Source organism: Chiloscyllium plagiosum, unplaced genomic scaffold (genome assembly GCF_037043375.1).
Source record: "Chiloscyllium plagiosum isolate Xiang-an unplaced genomic scaffold, Cpla_swu_hap1 HiC_scaffold_20, whole genome shotgun sequence".
NCBI lineage: Eukaryota > Metazoa > Chordata > Chondrichthyes > Orectolobiformes > Hemiscylliidae > Chiloscyllium > Chiloscyllium plagiosum.
The window spans coordinates 28,992,231-29,016,806 of record NW_028270158.1 but is presented as its reverse complement, the minus strand read 5'-3'; the positions used below and the strand labels follow the sequence as shown (position 1 = coordinate 29,016,806).

Below are 24,576 nucleotides of genomic sequence, written 5' to 3'. Positions count from 1 at the left end.
ACATAATCATTCAAACACAGCAGGAAGCCATTCAGCTCAGTGGGCCTCCACATGAGCATCTCACCCTCTGCATGTGCTTCTTTTTCAAATAGCAATCCTGTTATCTCTGAGTGCTTCATTTGGAACTGCCTCTAACACACTCAGGTAAAGGGCTTTTGCCCGAAACGTCGATTTTGAAGCTCCTTGGATGCTGCCTGAACTGCTGTGCTCTTCCAGCACCACTAATCCAGAATCTAACACACTCAGACAGCATATTCCAGACGATAACCATTTGTTGCATGACTTTACTCTCATTATCAATTATTGTCATATCACTTTTGCTAAATATATTAAATGCTTCCCTTCTCATTCTTGACCTATTCACAAAATATTTCCCTCTTTATGTTGTCCAGTTGTCTCGTGATTGCAAATACTTTAACCAGATCCCCTCTCAGCCTTCCTTTTTCCAAGAATACAGTCTCAATTTCTCCAATTTATCGTCAAAAATAAAATCATGAGGGGCATGGCTAGGGTAAGTAGACAAGGTCTTTTCCCTGGGGTGGGGGAGTCCAGAACTAGAGGGCATAGGTTTAGGGTGAGAGGGGAAAGACATGAAAGAGACCTAAAGGACAACCTTTTCATGCAGAGGGTTGTACGTGTATGAAATGAGCTGCCAGAGGAAGTGGTGGAGGCTGGTATAACTGCGACATTTAAAAAGCATCTCGATGAGTACAGAGGAACCTCAATTCTCCAAATATCAATTATCCGAATTTTGGATTATCTGAAGGGGATCTCAAGGTCCCGATAGAAACATTATGTCAACGATCTGTTTCAATCCTGATCCTGACAGGTACAATGATTTAAAATGAACTCGGCTCATTGAAATGCTGTTGAGAACAGTCCTGGATTGTCCAGGCACCGTCTCTAAATGACTGACCTCCCCCCCTCTCTCTCTCCCCCCCCGCAATTTCCCTGGAGTTCTACACAGGGGCGTACCCTAAACTCCTCTTCCCCAAACAATCTCTCAAACATTATTCTGTACAGGGCAGAGGTAGAACGTGTCAAATTTTGTGTGTGCGTGTGTGTGTGCGCTATTTGGAGAATTACCCCACAAAGGCAGCAGCAGTCGTACTGTTGGTGTACAGTCTGACTGCCCCGGAGAGGGGAGGGAGGGGGCGTGGACAGGGATCAGACAGTGGGTGGGGATGGACGGGGATGTGGGATTGGGGCAGCGGTGTTGGGGGGCGGGCGGGAGGGACAGGTTTGGACAGGAATGGGCTGGGCTGGGGGGGCAGTGTGGGAGTGGACGGGATTGGGGGTCGGCTGGGGGTGGGGTGGGAGTGGATGGGGTTGGGGTTGAGCTGGGGGTGGCAGTGATGGATGCTGTTGAGAGCAGTCGGCTGGATGGGGGGGCGGGGCAATGTTGGACGCGACTGGGGGCGGGGGGATGGGGTGGGAGCAGACGGGGGGCGAGGCGGTGTTGGACAGGGTTGAGGGCGGGGAGTTTGGTGTAGGAGCAGACGGGGGGGTGTGGCAGTGTTGGACGGGGTTGGTGGGCGGAGGCAATGGGGTGGGAGCAGACGAGGGGGTGGGGCGGTGTTGGACAGGGTTGGTGGGCGGAGGCAATGGGGTGGGAGCAGACGGGGGGTTGGGGCGGTATTGGACGGGGTTGGGGGCAGGGCGATGGTGTAGGAGAGACGGGGCGGGGCAGTGATGGATGGGGTTGGGGGCAGGGGTATGGGGTGGGAGTAGACGGGGGTGCAAGGTGGTGTTGGACATGGTTGGGGGCAGGGCATTGGGGTGGGAGCAGACGGAGGGGCAGGGCGGTGTTGGATGCGGTTGGGGGCGGGGGAATGGGGAGAGAGCAGATGGGGGCGGGGCGGTGTTGGATGCGGTTGGGGGCGGGCGGATGGGGTGGGAGCAGACGGGTGTGGGGCGGTGTTGGACAGGGTTGGTGGGCGGAGGCAATGGGGTGGAAGCAGATGGGGGGGTGGGGCGGTGTTGGATGGGGTTGGGGGCGGGGCGATGGTGTGGGAGAGACGGGGCGGGGCGGTGATGGACGGGGTTGGGGGCAGGGGTATGGGGTGGGAGTAGACGGGGGTGCGAGGTGGTGTTGGACATGGTTGGGGGCGGGGGCATTGGGGTGGGAGCAGACGGAGGGGTGGGGCGGTGTTGGATGCGGTTGGGGGCGGGGTTGGGGTGGGAGCAGACGGGGGTGGGGCGGTGTTGGATGCGGTTGGGGGTGGGCAGATGGGGTGGGAGCAGACGGGGGTGGGGCGGTGTTGGATGCGGTTGGGAGCGGGGTTGGGGTGGGAGCAGACGGGGGTGGGGCGGTGTTGGATGCGGTTGGGGGCGGGCGGTTGGGGTGGGAGCAGACAGGCGGGCGGGGCTGTGTTGGACGCGGTTGGGGGCGGGGGGGATGGGGTGGGAGCAGACAGAGGGGTGGGGTCTTTCGCCTAGTCTCCTGAACAGGGAGCAGAATTCCCAGAAAACTCTGAGCCCCAGAGGAAATCACTTACCCAAATAATCAATTATCTGAACAAAATAGTGCCCGCCAATCTTGTTTGGATAATCGAGATTCCTCTGTATATGAATAGGAAGGGTTTAGAGGGATATGGGCCAAATGCTGGCAAATTGGGACTAGATTAATTTGGGATATCTATTTGGCATGGACGTGTTGGACTGAAGAGTCTGTTTCCGTGCTGTATAACTCTATAACTTTGATCTGCTGGAATCAGCCTCCCTTCTGCATTCTGACGGCTTCCCTCTCCCAAAGGGCCACCTGATTCCTCTCTGACCATCTCACACCCCTTGCTAGACACTCTCTCCTTGCTTATTATTTTTCCTTCTCTGCTCCAGTCCCTTATTGTAAATAATACCCCACAATCTGACTGCTTTGTATCCAGGAAATGAAGTTAAAAATTCAGTTGAGAGCGTGATATTGATTTCTGCACGGCCTCCCCAACAACTAGCCCAGTCCCTCCCAGTAAATACCTGGACCATGGTGTCTACATCCAGGTGAAATACTATTAGTTTGAGACATCCCACTACATTGAAACTGGCAATTTTGAATCAGACTTTGCAGCTCAGATGTCAACCTTGTCTAAGGTGCAAAAGAGCCATAGAGTCAGACAGCACAGAAACAACTCATCCATCCTTTGGTCCAACTCATCCATGCTGACCAAGTTTCCCAACCTGAACTAGTCCCACTTTGGTCCATATCCCTCGAAACCTTTCTTATTCATGTACATGTCCGAATGTCTTTTAAATTTTGTAACTGTACCTGCATCCATCACTTTCTCTGGCAGTTTATTCCACATACCAACTACCCTCTGTGTAAAAAGGTTGTCCCCTCAGCTCCCTTTAAAATCTTCCTCCTCTCACCTTAAAAATACAGCCCCAAGTTTTGAATTCCAACACCCTAGCAAAAAGACCTTTACCATTCATCTTATCTATTTTATAAACCTCTACAAGGTCACCCCTCAGCTTCCTACTCTCTCGTGAAAAAAGTCACAGCCTATTCCAGCCTCCCTTTATAACTTAAACTCTCCATTCCCAGCAACATCCTGGTAAATTCTTTCTGAATCCTCTCTTTCTGAACCCTAATGACATCCTTCCTATGACAAGTTGACCAGAACTGTACAGTACTCCAGAAGAGCCTCACCAACATCCTGTACAATCTCAACATGACGCCCCAACTTCAATACCCTATGGTCTGAGCAATGAAAGCAAGCATGCTCAACCCCTTTGTAACGACCCTGTCTACATGTGACGCAAATTTCAACAAAATATGGACCTGAACCTTACAGGGAAGGAAATTCTGCACATCGTGTGGAAGCTTTAACAGAGCTACCAAAATAATCCAAGTCTCCTGCTCATTCACCATGGCCTGCAAATTCTTCCTTTTTAGGTATGTATGGAATTCTGCTTTCAAAATCACTACTGAATCTGCTTCCGCCATCAATTTAAGCATTATATCCGAGATTACAGCAACTCGCTATTGAGAATAAAGTTCTTCGCTTTTCCAACCTGGTTCTTTTTACTAATTATCTTATCTTAAACCTAGCTCCTCCTTAAACCAAGTTATTGACTGTCCTGCCTGTGGAAAACAGTTTTTGCCTATCTACTCAATCAAATCACTTCACTATTTTTACCATCTCTATTTTATTTCCCCTTAACTCTCTGTGCCATAAAGAAAACAATCCCAGATAATCTAATTTTTCCAAGTAACTGAGGTTCATTACCTCTGTTTCAGTTCTGTATCCTCTCGAAGGAATAGACTGAGGCAATTATTCCCATTGATCTTGCAGTATTAGCTAATTTAGACCAGATCAAAAATTAATCCTGGGACAGACTAGTCTGAAAGCAATTTTACCAATTTGGGTATTTGGAAGACTGTGAAGTCACCGCCAGAAGAAACTATTCACCTTTTCATTAGTTCGTTTCCAAAAGCAGCCAGCTACAAAGATCACTGCAATTGGTGGTGTCAGGTTGGAGGTGATTGACTGGATGTACATGAAGAGCTGACCTCCTTGGCTTGATTGCACCAGAGGAATCCACAAAACAGACACCACCACCAGTACCAGCACAAACAGTCTGAAACAAATGGAAAATCACATTTAGGAATGACACGGGAACTTCATTTAGTCATAGAGTCATAGAGATGTACAGCATGGAAACAGACCCTTCGGTCCAACCCGTCCATGCCGACCAGATATCCCAACCCAATCTAGTCCCACCTGCCAGCACCCGGCCCATATCCCTCCAAACCCTTCCTATTCATATACCCATCCAAATGCCTCTTAAATGTTGCAATTGTACTAGCCTCCAACACATCCTCTGGCAGCTCACTCCATACATGTACCACCCTCTGTGTGAAAAGGTTGCCCCTTAGGTCTCTTTTATATCTTTCTCCTCTCACCCTAAACCTCTAGTTCTGGACTCCCCAACCTCAGGGAAAAGACTTTGTCTATTTATCCTATCCATGCCCCTCATAATTTTGTAAACCTCTATAAGGTCACCCCTCTACCTCCGACGCTCCAGGGAAAACAGCCCCAACCTGTTCAGCCTCTCCCTGTAGCTCAGATCCTCCAACCCTGGCAACATCCTTGTAAATCTTTTCTGAACCCTTTCAAGTTTCACAACATCTTTCCGATAGGAAGGAGACCAGAATTGCAAGCAATATTCCAACAGTGGCCTAACTAATGTCCTGTACAGCCGCAACATGACCTCCCAACTCCTGTACTCAATACTCTGACCAATAAAGGAAAGCATACCAAATGCCTTCTTCATTATCCTATCTACCTGTGACCCCACTTTCAAGGAGCTATGAACCTACACTCCAAGGTCTCTTTGTTCAGCAACACTCCCTAGGATCTTACCATTAAGTGTATAAGTCCTGCTAAGATTTGCTTTCCCAAAATGCAGCACCTCGCATTTATCTGAATTAAACTCCATCTGCCACTTCTCAGCCCATTAGCCAATCTGGTCTAGATCCTGTTGTAATCTGAGGTAACCCTCTTCCCTGTCCACTACACATCCAATTTTGGTGTCATCTGCAAACTTACTAACTTGTACCTCTAATGCTCACATCCAAATCATTTATGTAAATGACAAAAAGTAGAGGGCCCAGCACCGATCCTTGTGGCACTCCACTGGTCACAGGCCTCCAGTCTGAAAAACAACCCTCCACCACCACCCTCTGTCTTCTACCTTTGATCCAGTTCTGTATCCAAATGGCTAGTTCTCCCTGTATTCCATGAGATCTAACCTTGCTAACCAGTCTCCCATGGGGAACCTTGTCGAACGCCTTACTGAAGTCCATATAGATCACATCTACTGCTCTGCTCTCATCAATCTTCTTTGTTACTTCTTCAAAAACTCAATCAAGTTTGTGAGACATGATTTCCCACGCACAAAGCCATGTTGACTATCCTGAATCAGTCCTTACCTTTTCAAATATATGTACAACTTGTCCCTCAGGATTCCCTCCAACAACTTGCCCACCACCGAGGTCAGGCTCACTGGTCTATAGTTTCCTGGCTTGTCTTTACCGCCCTTCTTAAAAAGTGGCACCACGTTTGCCAACCTCCAGTCTTCCGGCACCTCACCTGTGACTATCGATGATACAAATATCTCAGCAAGAGACCCAGCAATCACTTCTCTAGCTTCCCACAGAGTTCTCGGGTACACCTGATCAGGTCCTGGGGATTTATCCACCTTTACCCGTTTCAAGACATCCAGCACTTCCTCCTCGGTAATCTGGACATTTTTCAAGATGTCACCATCTATTTCCCTACAGTCTACATCTTCCATATCCTTTTCCACAGTAAATACTGATGCAAATCTAGGCAGTACCTGGACAGCACAGTGACATAGTAGTTAGCACTGCTGCCTCACAGCGCTAGAGACCCGGGTTCAGTTCCCACCTCGGGCGACTCTCTGTGTGGAGTTTGCACATTCTCCCCGTGTCTGTGCGGGTTTGCTCCGGTTTCCTCCCACGGTCCAAAAATGTGCAGGTTAGATGAATTGGCCATGCTAAATTGCCCGTAGTGTTAGGTGAAGGGGTTGAATGTAGGGGGGTGGGTTGCGGGTTGGTGTGGACTTGTTGGACTGAAGGCCCTGTTTCCACACTGTAAGTAATCTAAAAAATATTCATTTAGTATCTTCCCCATTTTCTGTGGCTCCACACAAAGGCCGCCTTGCTGATCTTTGAGGGGCCCTATTCTCTCCCTAGTTACCATTTTGTCCTTAATATATTTGTAAAAACCCTTTGGATTCTCCTTAATTCTATTTGCCAAAACTATCTCATGTCCCTATTTTGCCCTCCTGAATTCCCTCTTAAGTATACTCCTACTGCCTTTATACTTTTCTAAGGATTCACTCGATCTATCCTGTCTAAACCTGACATATGCTATCTTCTTTTTCTTAACCAAACCCTCAATTTCTTTAGTCATCCAGCATCCCCTATACCTACCAGTCTTCCCTTTCACCCTGACAGGAATATACTTTTTCTGGGCTCTTGTTATCTCATTTCTGAAGGCTTCCCATTTTCCAGTCATCCCTTTACCTGCGAACATCTGTCCCCAATTAGCTTTCGGAAGTTCTTGCCTAATACCGTCAAAATTGGCCTTTCTCCAATTTAGAACTTCAACTTTTAGATCTGGTCTATCCTTTTCCATCACTATTTGAAAACAAATAGAATTATGGTCACTGGCCCCAAAGTGCTCCCCCACTGACACCTCAGTCACCTGCCCTGCCTTATTTCCTAAGAGTAGGTCAAGTTTTGCACCTTCTCCAGTAGGCACCTTCTCCACATACTGAATCCTCTCCATCTAAACCTTTAACACTATGGCAGTCCCAGTCGATGTTTGGAAAGTTAAAATCCCCTACCATAACCATCCTATTATTCTTACAGATAGCTGAGAACTCTTTACAAGTTTGTTTCTCAATTTCCCTCTGACTATTAAGGGGTCTCTAATACAATCCCATTAAGGTGATCATCCCTTTCTTATTTCTCAGTTCCACCCAAATAATTTCCCTGGATGTATTTCTGGGAATATCCTCCCTCAGCACAGCTGTAATGCTATCCCTTACCAAAAATGCCACTCCCCCTCCTCTCTTGCCTCCCTTTCTATCCTTTCTATAGCATTTGTATCCTGGAACATTAAGCTGCCAGTCCTGCCCATCCCTGAGCCATGTATCCGTAATTGCTATGTTCCTAACCATGCCCTGAGTTCATCTGCCTTCCCTGTTAGGCCCCTTGCATTGATATAAATGCAGTTTAATTTATTAGTCCTACCTTGTCCCTGCCTGCTTGACACACTTCTGTTATCAGCTGTACTAGTCTCAGATCGATCTCTTTCCTCACTATCTCCCTGGGTCCCACACCACCCCCACCTTACTAGTTTAAATCCTCCCAAGCAGTTCTAGCAAATTGCCCTGCCAGTATATTAGCCCTCTTCCAATTTAGGTGCAATCCATCCTTCTTGTACAGGTCAGTTCTACCACAAAAGAGATTCCAATGATCCAAAAAAGTGAATCCTTGTCCCATATACCAGCTCCTCAGCCATGCATTCATCTGCTCTATCCTCCTATTCCTGCCCTCACTAGCTCGTAGCACTGGGAGTAATCCAGATATTACTACCCTTGAGGACCTCCTTTTTAAATTTCTGCCTAACTCTCTGTAATCTCCTTTCAGAATCCCAACCTTTTCCCTTCCTATATCGTTGGTTCCAATGTGGACAATGACCTCCTGCTGGCCCCTGTCCCCCCATGAGAACATTTTGCACCCTCTCTGAGACATCCTTGATCCTGGCACCAGGGAAACAACACACCATTCTGTTTTTTCTCTGCTGGCCACAGAAACGTCTGTCTGTACCTCGGACTACAGAATCCCCTAACACAATTGATCTCTTGGAAGCCACATACCCCTGGTTGCATTCAAGCCAGTCTCAGTTCCAGAAACTTGGTTGTTCATGCTACATTCCCCTGAGAATCCATCACCCCCTACATTTTCCAAAACAGCATACCTGTTTGAAATGGGTAAAGCGACAAAAGACTCCTGCACTAGCTGCCTACCTCTCTTACCTTTCCTGGAGTTAACCCATCTATGTGACTGTATCTGAGACTTTCCCCCCTTCCTATAACTGCCATCCATCACATACTGTTGCTGTTGCAAATTCCTCATCACTTCTATCTGTCTCTCCAACCGATCCACTCGATCTGATAAGATTTGCATCCAACAGCATTTATGGCAGATACAATCCGCAGTAACCCTTAAGCTCTCTTTAAACTCCCACATCTGACAAGAAGTACATATCACTGCAAAGGCCATTTTTGCTCCTTCACAATCTACAGACCCAGAAAATAACACCGTATATTCCTCTACAAACACTGCCCCAAGTTAAATTAATAGCTATGGCTTATATTTTAAGTTTAATCAAGAGACTTATCTCCAAAAACATACAATCAAGAAAGAATCCACTATACTCACTACTGCAGCCTTTCTCTTGGACAGACTTAAACAACAATTAACTTATCTGATTCTGTGCTGTGAACTTTGCCCAACAGTTCCTCCAAGGTTAGTTGTGAAATTCACTGTTTGTTAACTTTCTCTGTTGAATTTGATTTCCACCAGCATTCTGACTTTCCTTGGATTACAGTTCCTGCAGTATCTTGTTCAAGTAACCATTCTTTGTGAAAGTGAGTTTTGACTGTCCACAGGTTATTGGGTATGAGATGCTGCATGGAAAAACCTTACTCAACATTTGCCAGCAGGACACACCGGATGACAATAGAGAGCGGACTCCCCAAACCTTAGATCAAGCCCTTTGCAGCACACAATCTCCCACCTTATGGAGGAAGTCTAGCGTTTTCCCATTCCTGGAATGGTCAGGCAGAAAAAATGCTATTCAATCATTGAGACTGCATTAGTCTTTCAAAAAATAATCCGATTGATTCCACTCCCCTGGTCTTTCGTCAAATGCCCACCATTTTATGACCTTTCAGTATTTATCCAACTCCTTTATGAAGGCTGTTAATGAATCCGTAACCACCACCCTATCATTTCCAATGTTAACTACCCATTGCTTAAAAATGGCTTTCCCTATGCTTTCCTTTTTCTACCTCAGATTCTTTTACCTAATGAGTTAAATTTCTGAGCTCTTGATAACATTTCAGTAACTGGAGACACTTCAGACTGGATTTTCAGGGCAAATAGCTTAGCTCAATAGACCTGCTTTAGTTTAAAGGGCCCATTAGTTTTTGCACAGTACTTGGTCCCTTTAAGTCATGTGACCTGCTAATCTAATCAGGGAGGGAGAGGGGAATGTGCAAGGGGCATGTGGTGACTTGCCTAGCAGTTGAATTGGGGAGCTGGATGTGTAAGGAACATATTCTGAACAAGCCTTATTAGTTTGTATCAAATCATTGTGTTTTCTACAGCAGAGTGAAGCTTTGAATTTATTAAATTGGTAATAAGGAAAAGGCCAGTAACTCACTACGAAGAAACAGCCAGTCAAGTCCAGCCTACGAAGAAGATTACAGTTAAATACCTCTTTTTGGAAAATTCAAGCCATTCAGTCCAGCTACAGAAGATTGAGTACAGCGTGTCAAATCCTTCAAACTCAGTTCTATCTGTGTGAGTGAAATAGAGGGAGCAAAGTGCTGGCAGGGAGGTTTTAGACTTCAGAAATAAATCTTAGGTAGTTGGAAATTGCAGGTGAGGGTTGTGGGGGATAGAGTAATACCAAGACTGGCTCGATCAAATTTCTGCCTCAGTTCTGTTTTTTTATTCATTCATGGAACATGTGCATCGCTAGCCAGCCAGCATTGATTACCTTGAGAAGGTGGTGGTGGTGAGCTGACTTCTTGATTTGATCAGATGATTAGATTCCCTACAGTGTGGAATTAAGCCCTTCGGCCCAACCAGTCCATACCAACCCTACTGCAGTCCATCTGCTGTGGACTGATCCACAATTGCATCAGGGAAGGAATTCCAGGATTTTCAACCAGACCCAGATATATTTACAGGTCAGGATGGTTGGCTTGGAGGGGAACGTGGTTAAAGATGCCCTCCAACACATCTTGTCCACATCTGCCCCTCTGCCCTCAAACCCCACCCCTCCAACTGTAACAAGGACAGAACCCCCCTTGTCCTCACCTTCCACCCTACCAACCTTCACTAAAACTACATCATCCGACGACATTTCTGCCACCTCCAAATGGACCCCACCACAAGGGATATATTTCCCTCCCCACCCATTTCCGGGTTCTGCAAAGACCGTTCCCTCTGCGACTACCTGGTCAGGTCCATGCCCCCCCAACAACCCACCCTCCCATCCTGGCACCCTCCCCTGCCACCGCAAGAATTGCAAAACCTGCACCCACACCTCCCTCCTCATTCAAGGCCCTAAAGGAGCCTTCCACATCCATCAAAGTTTTACCTGCACATCCACTAATATCATTTATTGTATCCATTGCTCCCGATGCGGTCTCCTCTACATTGGGGAGACTGGACGCCTCCTAGCAGAGCGCTTTATGGAACATCTCCAGGACACCTGCACCAGTCAACCCCACCTCCCCGTGGCCCAACATTTCAACTCCCCCTCTCTCTCAGCCGAGGACATGCAGGTCCTGGGCCTCCTTCACCGCCGCTCCCTCACCACCCGACGCCTGGAGGAGAAGCGCCTCATCTTCTGCCTCGGAACACTTCAACCCCAGGGCATCAATGTGGATTTCACCAGTTTCCTCATTTCCCCTTCCCCCACCTCACCCCAGCTCCAACCTTCCAGCTCAGCACCTCCCTCATGACCTGTCCTACTTGCCTATCTTCCTTTCCACATATCCGTTCCGCCCTCCCCCTGACCTATCACCTTCATCCCCACCCCCATTCACCTATTGTACTCTATGCTGCTTTCTCCCCACCCCTACCCCCCTCTCATTTATCTCTCCACTCTGCAGGCACCTGTCTCTATTCCTGATGAAGGGCTTTGGCCCGAAACATCGATTTTACTGCTCCTCGGATGCTGCCTGACCTGCTGTGCTTTTCCAGTACCAGTCTAATCCAGACCCGGGAACTTGCAAGTGGTTGTGTTCCTATATATCTGTTACCCTTGTTCTTCAAGATAGAAGTGATCATGGGTTTGGAAGGTGCTGTCTTTGGTTCTTTGGTGAATTTCTGCCGTGCATCTGCTGGATAGTACACACTGCTGCTACTGAACGTCAGTGGTGCAGGGACTGAATGTTGGTGGATATGGTGCCACCATATCTGCTTCAATACCTGAGCAGTTGTGAGTGGTGCTGGAGATTATGCAATCATTGGCGAACATCCCTACTTCTGATCTTGTGAAAGAGGGTAGGTCATTGATGAAGCAGCGGGAGATGGTTGGGCCCAGGACACTGCCCTGAGGCAGTCCTACAGAGGTGTCCTGGAGCTGAGATACCTGACCTCCAACAACTACGACCATCTATCTATGTGTCAGATATGAATTCAACCAGTGGAGAGTTTGTCCTTGATGCTCATTGATTCTGGTTTTGCTAGGGTTCCTTGATGCCACACTCAGTCGAATGCAGCTTTGTTGTCAAGGATTGTTATTCTCTTCTCCCCTCCCCTCTGGTATTCAGCTCTTTTGTCCATGTTTGGACCAAGGCTGTAATGATGTCAGGAGCTGAGTGGCCCTGGCGGAACCCAAACTGGGTGTCACTGAGCAGGTTATTGCTGAGCGGGTGCTGCTTAATAGCTCTGTGTTGATGACAGTTTCCATCACTTTACTGATGATTGGGAATAGATTAATGAGTGGTAATTGGCTGGGTATCCTGCTTTTTATGTACAGGACATATCTGGGCAATTATCTCCATTGTCATGTAGATCTCCATTGTCATGTTGTAACTGTACTAGAACAGCTGGGCTAGGGGAGCAGCAAGTTCTGGTAGACACATCTTCAGTATGATTGCTGGAATATTGTCAAGGCCCATTGCATTTGCAGTATCTAGTGTCTCCAACCATTTCTTGATTTCACATGGAGTGAACTGAATTCGCTGACGACTGGTATCTGTGATGCTGGGACCACTGGAGGAGGCCGAGATGGATCATCCACTCAGTACTTCTAGTTAAAGATCGCTGTGAATGCTTAAGGCTTAATTTTCACTGATGTGTTTAGCTCTTCTATCAATAAAGATGAAGATATTTGTGGAGGGTCCTCCATTGAGTTGTTTACCAATATAGAATCCCCACAGTGTGGAAACAGGCCATTCAGGCCAATGTTAACCATCTAAAGAGCATTCCATCCAGACCCATACTCCATAACCCAGCATTTCCCATGGCGAACACACCTAATCTACACATCCCTGAACACTCTGGGTAACTTAGCACATCCAATCCGCCTGACCTGTGGGAGGATAGCAGAGCACCCAGAAGGAAACCCGCACAGTCACCGGGAGAATGTACAAACTCCACACAGATAGTTGCCTGAGGTGGGAATTGAACCTGAGTCCCTAGCACTGTGAGGCAGCAGTGCTAACCACTGAGCCACCGTGCCACTTCCTCCAAGTGTTGACAACATAGAGCAGTATTGATTCATCAGCTGAGGGAGGCTGGTACGTGGTAATCAATGGGTAGATTGCTTGCCCATGTTTAACCTGAAGCCATGAGACTTCATTGTGTCTGAAGTCAATTTTGAGGACTCCAGGGTCAATTCCCTCCTGACTGTATACCACTGTGCTGCTACCTCTTCTGGGTCTGTCCTGCCAGTAGGACAGGACATATCCAGGGATAGTGATGGTGGTGTCTGGGACATTGTGATAATTCCTTGAGTATGACTATGTCAGGCTATTGCTTGATTATTCTGAGCACCAGATCTCCCTCTTTGACACTACGAGACAGCAACAATTAACTAGATTGGTTCCTGGGATAAGAAGGTTGTCCTATAATAAATGGTTGAGTAAATTGGGCCTACATTCTTTTATGAAATAATTTGACATTGAGAGGAGGTTCCTCTGACTAGGATATCTTAAACACAGGAGAATGGTGCCATAATAAGGGGTCAATCATTTAGGATTGAGATGAGGAGAAATTTCGTCAGTCAGAGGTTTGTGAACCTTTGGTATTTTCTGTCTCAGACAGTTCTAAATGCTCCATCATTGAGCATATCTAAGGCTGAATCACTAATGTTAGGTCTTGCAGAACCAAGGGTTATAAGGACCATACAGAAAACTGAACAGAAATAAATGGTAGAGCAGATACAAGGAGCCATTGGTATATTCCTGCTCCTGTTTCTCGTGTTCTTTTGTAACTAGGATGCAGCAGTTGTATTTATGTTTGTTTTTAACTGACCCATATTAGCTTTGTATTTCCCTACCTGCCAACGATCATGAGCTCCCATTCAGTGCAGCGAGGTCGGATGTGATGCCAAACGTCCATTGTAAATAATGTACTCGCACTGTTAAAAATTGAAGTGAGGGAGGACATCAAGGCTGCAATCATTACTGACATCATAAGGCCTCGTAGTCCTGCAGTGGTACAGAAAATGGTCAAACGAGGCATTGTGCTAAAAACTGTATCGTGGTACTGACTGTATTACAGGATGTGATTTATTGTGTCACAAAAGTATTTTATGATGAGTGACCCCAGGAGTAAGTTTTTGCTGCCTTCTAGCCCATATTAATACAAGCCTCGCACCACATATTTGCTCTTCTTAGTACGGATATAAAACAATGCCTCCCCAATTTCCTGATGATTCCTGAAAATGTGAGAGTCAAATATTTCCATGTCGCTATGAAGGAGGGTGCTGTGGATTAGTATACTATTTTTGTCTTGTTTTATCTGATGTATAATGTGTAATTTTAATTTAGATTGACTGTGGATTTGCTTGTGAATTAATGTTTGATGTATTTTGATTTTGATTTGATTATCACATGTTATAAAAAGGTGAAATGTTTCCATTGATCTTTCATTGTGGTAATTTGGTAAATTTGATTTTTTGGTTTGTTGATCTCAATATTGGATCGTAACAGTGATCACTCAGAATGCAATCCTCTGCAAGTGTGGAGGGCATCTTTTACTATTTCTCCATCACTTTCACTTGAGAATTTTACCAGAACTGTTAACGCTGATTATGATTGGTCAAGATAGAGAGAACGTGGAGAAGCTGTTTCCACCACTAGGAGAAGCTAGAACCCAACAGAGTTTAGAAGGAATTTCTTCAGTCATGGGTGATGAATCTGTGGAACCTATTGACACACAAGGCTGTGGAAGTCAAGACAATGGGTGTATTTAAACAGAATTAGACAGGTTCTTGAGGAACAAAGGTTATGGGGAGAAGGCAGGAGAATGGTGGTGAGAAATATATCAGTTATAATCGAATGGCGGAGCAGGCTTGATGGGACAAATGGCCTAATTCTGTTCCTATTTCTTATGGTCTTATGAAGTCTGACTGATGGATTTGTCAGGAACCTGTTAATTTAATAGATGCAAGGTGGGCAAGGACACAGAATGTACTCTTAGTTGGAGGCCTCATAAAGTGTGGCTCAGAAGCATCAGTACTGAGTGAGCTGGCCGAGTCCTGAAGGCCATAGCTGCTAGACTAGCCTGTGACAGGCAGTGGGAGAACCAACATGAAAGACAACCTGTTTAATCTCATCTTCACCAATTTAGCTGTGGCTGTTGAGTCTTTCCATGACAGTGTTGATTGGATTAATTACTGTACGGATCTTTGTGGAAGTGAAGTCCCGTGTACAACACAATGGAGGGTGTCACTGCCACTTGCTAAATGGGATCAGGTAACTAAAAACTGAGTATCTGTGAGGCACTGTGAGACATTTGTGTGTGCAGTGGGATTGTTTCTACCACAATCTGTAACCTCATGGTTACAATACATTATTCATTCCACAATTATCATTGAGCCAGGAGCCAGCAATGAGTCATTGAGGCATGTAGAAGAGAGTGTACAAGCAGCACAAAGACTACCAAAACTGAGATGTCATCCTGGAGAAGCTACAAACACTGAGCTGGATGTATCCTAAACAGAGGAAGCAGCATCAGATAGAGCTAAACGATGTCACAAAAGGATCTGATCCTAGCTCCACAGTCATGCCTTCTCCAATTGTGAATGGTTGTGGATAATTACACAATTAATTTGAGGAGAAGGCTCCATGAACATTTGATTCTTTGATAATGACAGAACACAGAGTCTGAAGACTGTGAAGACCACTTTTTTTTGTTTCTTTTGGACTGTGGACTAAAAACAGGAAATGATACCGCTTTAACTGAGGAAGTTATGTGGCACACTGAGACGTTAATCGAACACTCCCAGCTTGGGCGCAGCAAACGCATTGCATGTGTATTCAACCCTCATGGCCATGTCAGAAGATGGGTGAGGGCTTGTCCTCAGTTCAGTCACAAGGAAGGCCGCTGTCTGTCAGGAAGCCCAGGTATCATCAGTTACTGGCATAGTCTGCACTCAGCAGGTTTGCCTGACAATGTTCTGGGAATTGTGGGACCATCACAAGTAGCCAGGGGAATCGCTTATCATCTGTCAGGGAGCTGCAAGCACAGTGGTCAGGGGTCTGGTCAGTTATGTCAGAGCGTTGTTCATCAAGGTTAGTCAGGAATAAATGCAGTCCACCCATTAGTCATTGAGGCAACACAAAGAGGGCCTATCTGGGCACAGACATCACTGCCAGAGAGGTGGGCCAGAAGCAGAGTCACTGTGTAGAAGGGAACAAGGACGGTGATGGTGGGGGATAATCCGAGGTGCATGTGGGGTATGCAGAACAGCATCGGACAGTATGATAGGCTACTGGAGAAGGGACTATTGGCAGTGACCACCATCATGGCCTCCACAGAGGACCAGGACGGTTATGATTAAGGTGTAATGTTGGAGTCTGGAGACAGAATGACATTTTGGAAGCAAAATTCAATATGGTGAGTCTTCAATCTGATGGAAACCAGAAAACAGCAGGGCACTGAGAAAGTCCATCTGTGGACATGTGAGTGGGTGGGTGGCTGTTTGCATATGTGTGGTTCATGGAGGCAGCTAGCCTCATTTAAATGAGCAGCTGGCTCCATTCAGAGTAGTTTCCAACAGTCTGATAGTGTGGAACCTGATATCTGCAAAGCTGTGATATGTTGTATGGGGAAGATGAGGGTGGGTTCAGGGGCGTAGCTGGTATAAGGTGAACACTGGGGGACAATAACATGGAATGGTGTGTAGGTTATGAGAAGTGAATGCTCGTGATTATGTAGTCTGGGGGAAATGGGAGTAATGAGAATGGGGAGAGGGCATTAGTTGGCACAATGGGTATGATAGACAATGGAGTGGATAGGTGGCATTGTGAGGATGATGTGGGATAAGGTTGAGTAAAAGGTCATCAGATGGCAAATGTTTTGATGGGCAGTCTGTATTTAGGAGGGGGATATAATGAGGGACAAGTATTGGAAGACTGTTTTTCGTTTCATTAGTGGGCAACAAGAAATCATTTCATCTGGCCAAGACTGGAAAAGCAGAATATATTTTATCAGGTGTGAAATTATAAATATTAGAGTTCAGAGAGATTTGATTGTACTATTAAAAGAATATATTTTTATGAAATACAGAAAGCAATTCAGAAGGCAAGTGACGTCATGTCTTTTATTAAATGACTGTCATGAAGAGGTTTTACACAATATACTGCACTGCAATGAGAGCAGACCTGGAATACCATACAACCTTTGTCTCCTTCTTAAGGAAGGATATTGGAAATTGGAGTGCTGGAAGGGGTGAAGAAGGAAAGTTAGGCTTTGTGTGGTGTCATATTGGAGCTGGTGGAAATGGTAGCTAATAAGTCATTGAAAACAATGGGTGTTTTTAATGGGTGAAATGTGAGAACCCTATCGTTGTACTGGGTGAAAAGAAAATTCAGAAATGCTGGGCATTGGATAGACCCAACCGAGGGCCCTGTCAACTAGAATGGGGGAGTATTTGATGAGAGGAAAGGAATATCTGAATCATTGGTGTGTTTCTCATCCGAACAGATATGACAGGATGAATGGAATGGAATTCTACTGGAAACAAGATTTAAGGAGTGGTAGCCATGGAATCTGAGGCAGTCAGTGGCCTTGTGAATATTTTTTGAAAGGCTAGGAAATGGAGACAAAGAAACTGAAGAAAGTGATACGTCAAAGGGCATATGGTGAGGCATGTGATGATTATAGATAGATAGCAATTGGAAGCAAACGTCATGAAATTTCCTAGTACAGCACAAAAGTGTAAAATGGCCCCAGTACCAGACATGAATGTACTGGAACAAGAGCTTAAAAATGTGTTGCTGGAAAAGCGCAGCAGGTCAGGCAGCATCAAAGGAACAGGAGAATCGATGTTTCGGGCATAAGCTCTTCTTCAGGATTCTCCTGTTCCTTTGATGCTGCCTGACCTGCTGCGCTTTTCCAGCAACACATTTTTAAGCTCTGATCTCCAGCATCTGCAGCCCTCACTTTCTCCTGTACTGGAACAAGAGTAAAGAAAGTACCTAGAGAAAGACTGGAACAAGTAGTGTTTCACAAATCTCACAAATCTCTATGGGAGATCATGGAATCATAGAAACCCTACAGTGTGGAAGTAGGTCATTTGGTCCATCAAATCCACAACATCTCGCTGAAGAGCATTCTACCCAGACCCACTCACTACTTTATCCTTGTGGCCTTGCATTTCCCATGATGAATCCATCTCGCCTGCACATCTCTGGATAGTTTAGCACAGTCAATCCACCTAACTTGCTTCAATTCAAGGAAGAAGCAGAGAGCCCTTAGTCAGTCCTTTGGACACCCGTGGTGAACAGGAAACTTTAAGTGTCAGGAAATTGGAAGCTATTAAAGTGTAAATGTCTAAATTTTGCTGTGACCATTTAAGATGATGCCTGCATACAAGCTGCATTGATCATCAGGTTTCCTTCCCCAGAGCAATGGGTTCTCAAGAAAAATGAAGACATGCTGTAGCACTGGGAGACCACTTGGCGATCTAATAATCTAGTGGCAGGGCAGAAACAGTGAATCATGGTCACAGGCCAGTCCACTTCCTGCATTAATATGGCAGTGACCAACATGTTGACCAGTTTTTGTTTCTCACTTTAAGTTGACAAAGTACCTCCAGGTAGCAATTCCAATACTAATAATGGATAGGCGATATCTGTACAACCAATTGAATTTCCACAAACTTGGCGACATGTATTCGGATCTGCACAAGCCACAAGATCTAAAACAAGAGGAATAGACTGTGAGTTTCTGAAGATTACATTTATGATCTGTATACTATCCTATGCAACATTGCTTGAAGTTGTTATCAATGGCCCATGAGATTATTCAATTTTTTCTCAGTAAAACTATGGAGATTCATCAGTTAATTTCTGAAAATGTCACATCTAGAGAAAATATAAAATTATAATGAGATTTACATTAGCTGGAATGATGGAAGGAATCATTGGATTGGAGCATAATTTGTAGAAAATCATTATGAAAATAAAGTAAATTTTACAAAGTAGGTCATCCTCAGTTTATATTTGCTCGCTGAACATGAGCAGTGTCTAGTAAGATTAGAGTTAAAGAAGAGATCTCAGATGCTGCAATTTAGAAATAACTATAATTGATAAGTCTGAACATACAGACAGTATTAGGCCATTCATCCCCTCAAGTCTATTCTACCTTTAATTATATCGTGGACGATTTGTATCTTAATTCTATTCACTTGCCTTGCTCCAGAACTCTTTCTTTAGTAAAAATCTATCAATCTCAGATTTAAAACCATTCTCCTCACTACCATCCTTAGTCTCTTGAAAAAGAGTTTCAAATGTCTCTCTCAAATTGGATGAAGAAGTGATTCCTAGCTTCCTGAATAGCCTTTCTTTATAGTCTCTAATTATGTTCCCTTAACCTCGATTAAATTCTCTCTACCTGAAAAATCTCTGGGTGGGACGGTCCATGGTTAACCTTTCTGTGTTACTGCTAATTGAGGCCCCTAAGTAGCCAAGTGGGACCACATAAGATTGTCAGCGCACTACTGCCGGGATTAGCCCACTGCAGGCTTAGACTATGGATATACAGTATTCCCAGAAACAAAAGGAATATGGGCTGTTGTCACCTTGTGTGAAGTGAGGTGACATGGTGGCGGCTTGGTCAAATGAGGGCATTGCACATTGGGCAACAGTGCCCTTGCTTGCAACCCCATTGCCCCCTCTCCCTGTGACCCTATACCCTGCAGAAGTCTACCCTTCCACTTTCCTTGCATTTGAGACTGAGATAGGGAGGTACTTTATAGATAGATGTGACTCTGGTGTGTCTGTTCCTCTGCAGCCATGGCCCCCTCTATTGCACTACCAAATGCAGAAACTGTCAGCCTCTCAGTGGCCTGCCAATCCTGGCTGCTGCAAATGTCTGCCCCTAGGCACTTCATTCCAATGGAAAGCCTGCCAGTGTTCCCAGAACTGCCTCCTTGGTAGAAGATTTGACAGGCCTTCCTTGTGCATCTCTCACTGTCAATGAAAGGTTCCCATCCTAGTTTATTGTGTGGGTTTTGCTTCCAGCAAGGCATTTTAACTGATGGAGCAATGCTTATGTTTGTCGCATAAGGCGGGGTTATCATGGTTTTGAACAGACATAACTAGAACATACCAATATTAGATTCCAACTGAGCAGCAATGAACAGCATTCTTCCAATAGTATGCTGTTTTAAGCAGTAAGGTGAGACACTCAAGTCACATGCAATGATAATATCATGAGCACGTTTATTAAAGATATACTGCCATACACAGACAGCTATCTGTGCTCAGTGAAAACTGATGCTGCTAATTGTCTGAATCCTCTATTGTCCAGGGCTGTTATTCATTTGGTCTGCAATTAGTTTTCAAAATGACCATGAGGACCTTGGTGTCTTTTTTTTTCCAGCTGGCAAGTACTGCTAACTAGGATATAAATTTGCCTGCAGTAGGGTGCTTTACATGATGCAATGTTTATGTTATCACACATAATATGAGAAACTAGACATAGGATATTGTGGTGCTGATAAATCCAACAGAGAGTAATTACAATCAACTGTTTTAGGTAAACATAAGATTACAGTGGAGGAGAATGTCGTGCTTCCAGTGATCCAGGGTAAGATGGAGTCTGAGAAATTAAACCCTCAGGTTATACTTTGATATCATGGGCATGGCTCTTGAAAGTTTACTTCATACGAATTGAGATAGAGCACAAACATATGTATAACCTTTCCTCACAATCTAGCCATTGGAGCGTTTATAACATTCTGGTCAATCTGTGCAATGGTGCTTCCAAAACCATTTTTTTAAGGCTCTGATGCCTTGAACTGCAGACAGTACAGTCCTCTAACAGTATGAGCTACGTACAACACTGATGATCACTGAAGGAATGTGGTTCTAAATTTACGTTTTTCAGGTATTAGCAATGGAGACCTCCAATGATGACAATGATTCAGACAAGGAATTGGTGGCATCTCATTTAACAGAGTTAATGTTGATTCATGCCAATGATCTAACATCAATGAAGGATACAATCGTCTTTCATTTCGCAAATTGCTGTTTGAAGCTAGATACACTGCAGGGTATATAAACTTCAAAGATTAACAATTGATTGATAATTTCTGTGAAACAGACTTTTACTGATTCAAAAATCAAAGTAATGAAACTGACTTTCCAACGCAGATTTATGAAGAACACATTTTTAGTTTATTGCCTTCATTAATATTAGGACCTAAGCTTTAACAACAGGCAACATGTACTTACTGGGAAAAAGGATGCGGCTGATCATGCCTGGAAACACCATAATGAAAATAGGCAAGATTTTCAAGTAGGCAGCAAATATGGTGCCACCCTTGGCATGAAGAATTGATTTGGCAGAAAGTGCCCTTTGCACAATAACCTGAAATTAGTACAAGGTGTATATAATTCATTTGGATGTCAATAAATTCCCAATTTTGTGTAAAAATATACCATTGAAAAACGCTATTCAAACCAATTTATCTATTTACACACTTTTTGGAGTCTGCTCTCGGTTTGTTTCATCTCAATCCATTAACATATCTTTTATTCCAATCTTCTATTTAAATAATTCTCCCTTAAATGTATCTGTGGTGTTTGCCACAGTTTCTCCATGTGATAGTATGCTCCACATTTGAATCATACTCTAGGATTGGATTTTACATTCCCCTGTCAACAGGCTCTGAACTCCAAAGGTGAAATGGCCACCCCCACAACCCCATCTGACAAGCCTGAATCTGAAATGTGAACCAGGACAGGGTGTGTGACCCAACATTTCAACTCCCCCTCCCACTCTGCCGAGGACATGGAGGTCCTGGGCCTCCTTCACTGCCGCTCCCTCACCACCCGACGCCTGGAGGAAGAACGCCTCATCTTCCGCCTAGGAACACTTCAACCCCAGGGCATCAATGTGGACTTCACCAGTTTCCTCATTTCCCCTTCCCCCACCTCATCCCAGTTCCAAACTTCCAGCTCAGCACTGTCCCCATGACTTGTCTTACCTGCCTATCTTCCTTTCCACCTATCCACTCCACCCTCCTCCCTGACCTATCACCTTCATCCCCTAGGTAAAAACAATGACTGCAGATGCTGGAAACCAGATTCTGGATCAGTGGTGATGGAAGAGCACAGCAGTTCAGGCAGCATCCGAAAAGCTTCGAAATCGACATTTCGGGCAAAAGCCCTTCATCAGGAATAAAGGCAGGGAGCCTGAAGCGTGGAGAGATAAGCTAGAGGAGGGTGGGGGTGGGGATAGAGTAGTTGAAACTTTATTGCTGGAACAGCACAGCAGGTCAGGCAGCATCCAGGGAACAGGAGATTCGACGTTTCGGGCACAGGCCCTTCTTCAGGAATGAAGAAGGGCCTGTGCCCGAAACGTCGAATCTCCTGTTCCCTGGATGCTGCCTGACCTGCTGTGCTGTTCCAGCAATAAAGTTTCAACTTTGATCTCCAGCATCTGCAGACCTCACTTTCTCCTTGGGGACAGAGTAGCATAGAGTACAATAGGTCAGTGGGGGAGGAGATGAAGGTGATAGGTCAGGGAGGAGAGGGTGGAGTGGATAGGTGGAAAAGGAGCTGGGCAGGTCGGACAAGTCCGGACAAGTCAAGGGGATCGTGTTGCTGGAGGTTAGAAACTAGGATGAGGTGGGGGAAGGGGAAATGAGGAAGTTGTTGAAATCCACATTGATGCCCTGGGGTTGAAGTGTTCCGAGGTGGAAGATGAGGCGTTCTTCTTCCATGCGTCTAGTGGTGAGGGAGCGGCGGGGGAGGAGGCCCAGCACCTCCATATCCTCGGCAGAGTGGGAGGGGGAGTTGAAATGTTGAGCCACGGGGCGGTTTGGTTGATTGGTGCGGGTGTCTCGGAGATGTTCCCTAAAGCGCTCTGCTAGGAGGCACCCAGTCTCCCCAATGTAGAGGAGACCGCATCGGGAGCAACGGATACAATAAATGATATTGGTGGATGTGCAGGTAAAACTTTGATGGATGTGGAAGGCTCCTTTAGGGCCTTGGATGGAGGTGAGGGAGGAGGTGTGGGCACAGGTTTTACAGTTCCTGCGGTGGCAGGGGAAAGTGCCAGGATGGGAGGGTGGGTCGTAGGGGGGCGTGGACCTGACCAGGTAGTCACGGAGGGAACGGTCTTTGCGGAAGGCGGAGAGGGGTGGGGAGGGAAATATATCCCTGGTGGTGGGGTCTGTTTGGAGGTGGCGGAAATGTCGGCGGATGATTTGGTTTATGCGAAGGTTGGTAGGGTGGAAGGTGAGCACCAGGGGCGTTCTGTCCTTGTTGCGGTTGGAGGGGTTGGGTCTGAGGGCGGAGGTGCGGGATGTGGACGAGATGCGTTGGAGGGCATCTTTAACCACGTGGGAAGGGAAATTGCGGTCTCTAAAGAAGGAGGCCATCTGGTGTGTTCTATGGTGGAACTGCTCCTCCTGGGAGCAGATACGGCGGAGGCGGAGGAATTGGGAATACGGGATGGCATTTTTGCAGGAAGTAGGGTGGGAAGAGGTGTAATCCAGGTAGCTGTGGGAGTCGGTGGGTTTGTAGAAAATGTCAGTGTCAAGTCGGTCGTCACTGATGGAGATGGAGAGGTCCAGGAAGGGGAGGGAAGTGTCAGAGATGGTCCAGGTAAATTTAAGGTCAGGGTGGAATGTGTTGGTGAAGTTGATGAATTGCTCAACCTCCTTGCGGGAGCACGAGGTGGCGCCAATGCAGTCATCAATGTAACGGAGGAAGAGATGGGGAGTGGTGCCGGTGTAATTACGGAAGATCAACTGCTCTACGTAGCCAACAAAGAGACAGGCATAGCTGGGTCCCCTACCCCACTCACCTATTGTCCTCTATGCTACTTTCTCCCCACCTCCACCCTCCTCTCATTTATCACTCCACCCTTCAGGCACTCTGCCTGTATTCCTGATGAAGTGCTTTTGCCTGAAACGTCGATTTTACTGCTCCTCGGATGCTGTCTGAACTGCTGTGCTTTTCCAGCATCACTCTAATCTAAACTCTGGTATCCGGCATCTGCAGTCATTGTTTTTACCAGGGTGGAACTGCAGGCTGCCCACCAATCCTTATGCCTATTGAGGCTAATTAATGTCTCATCCCATCCCTGCCGATATTTTAGCCAATTGCAAGGGAAAGCACATACCAACTGGATAACCATGCAGCTTTAACTGTACAGACTGGTGTTGGGCACATTGACTAAACCTTCCGGGTCCTCTGTGCCCACTGGAGGCACATACCCCAACAATGTGAAGACTGTGGCTCCAACTCACTCACCCACATTGCTGGATCTGCCAACCTGGACCTGGCAATACCCCGTACTTACTTTGAGTATGGGCTCCTCTTTGTTGGGACTGTCTAACACTAATCATGCTCCCACCTGACATTGCTGGGACTGCAGAGCAGCAGGACATCCTACTAGCTGGCAGCTCCCTAAGGTGAGAATATCCTTTCAGAGATGGAACAGGTAGTCTTGCCTCACATGACTGCCAACAGTGAATTGTGAGGGATAACTGTACATATTGAGAGCAGACTGCTAATATTTTATCTGGGCTGTTGGGGACCATGTAGCTGTGT

The 24,576-nt window shown here is 45.9% G+C and overlaps 1 protein-coding gene across 1 annotated transcript in view; it reads right to left on the bottom strand.

The window, feature by feature from the left end:
- LOC122560397 (sodium/myo-inositol cotransporter 2-like) overlaps window positions 1-24,576 on the bottom strand; it is a 63,632-nt gene that overhangs the window by 7,171 nt on the left and 31,885 nt on the right. The window contains exons 9-12 of the mRNA XM_043711029.2: window positions 21,247-21,382; window positions 18,600-18,707; window positions 13,839-13,989; window positions 4,407-4,575 (exon numbers count right to left, since the gene is read on the bottom strand). Of these exons, the coding sequence (XP_043566964.1) occupies window positions 4,407-4,575; window positions 13,839-13,989; window positions 18,600-18,707; window positions 21,247-21,382 (564 nt within the window). The remainder of the gene's footprint in view (window positions 1-4,406; window positions 4,576-13,838; window positions 13,990-18,599; window positions 18,708-21,246; window positions 21,383-24,576) is intronic.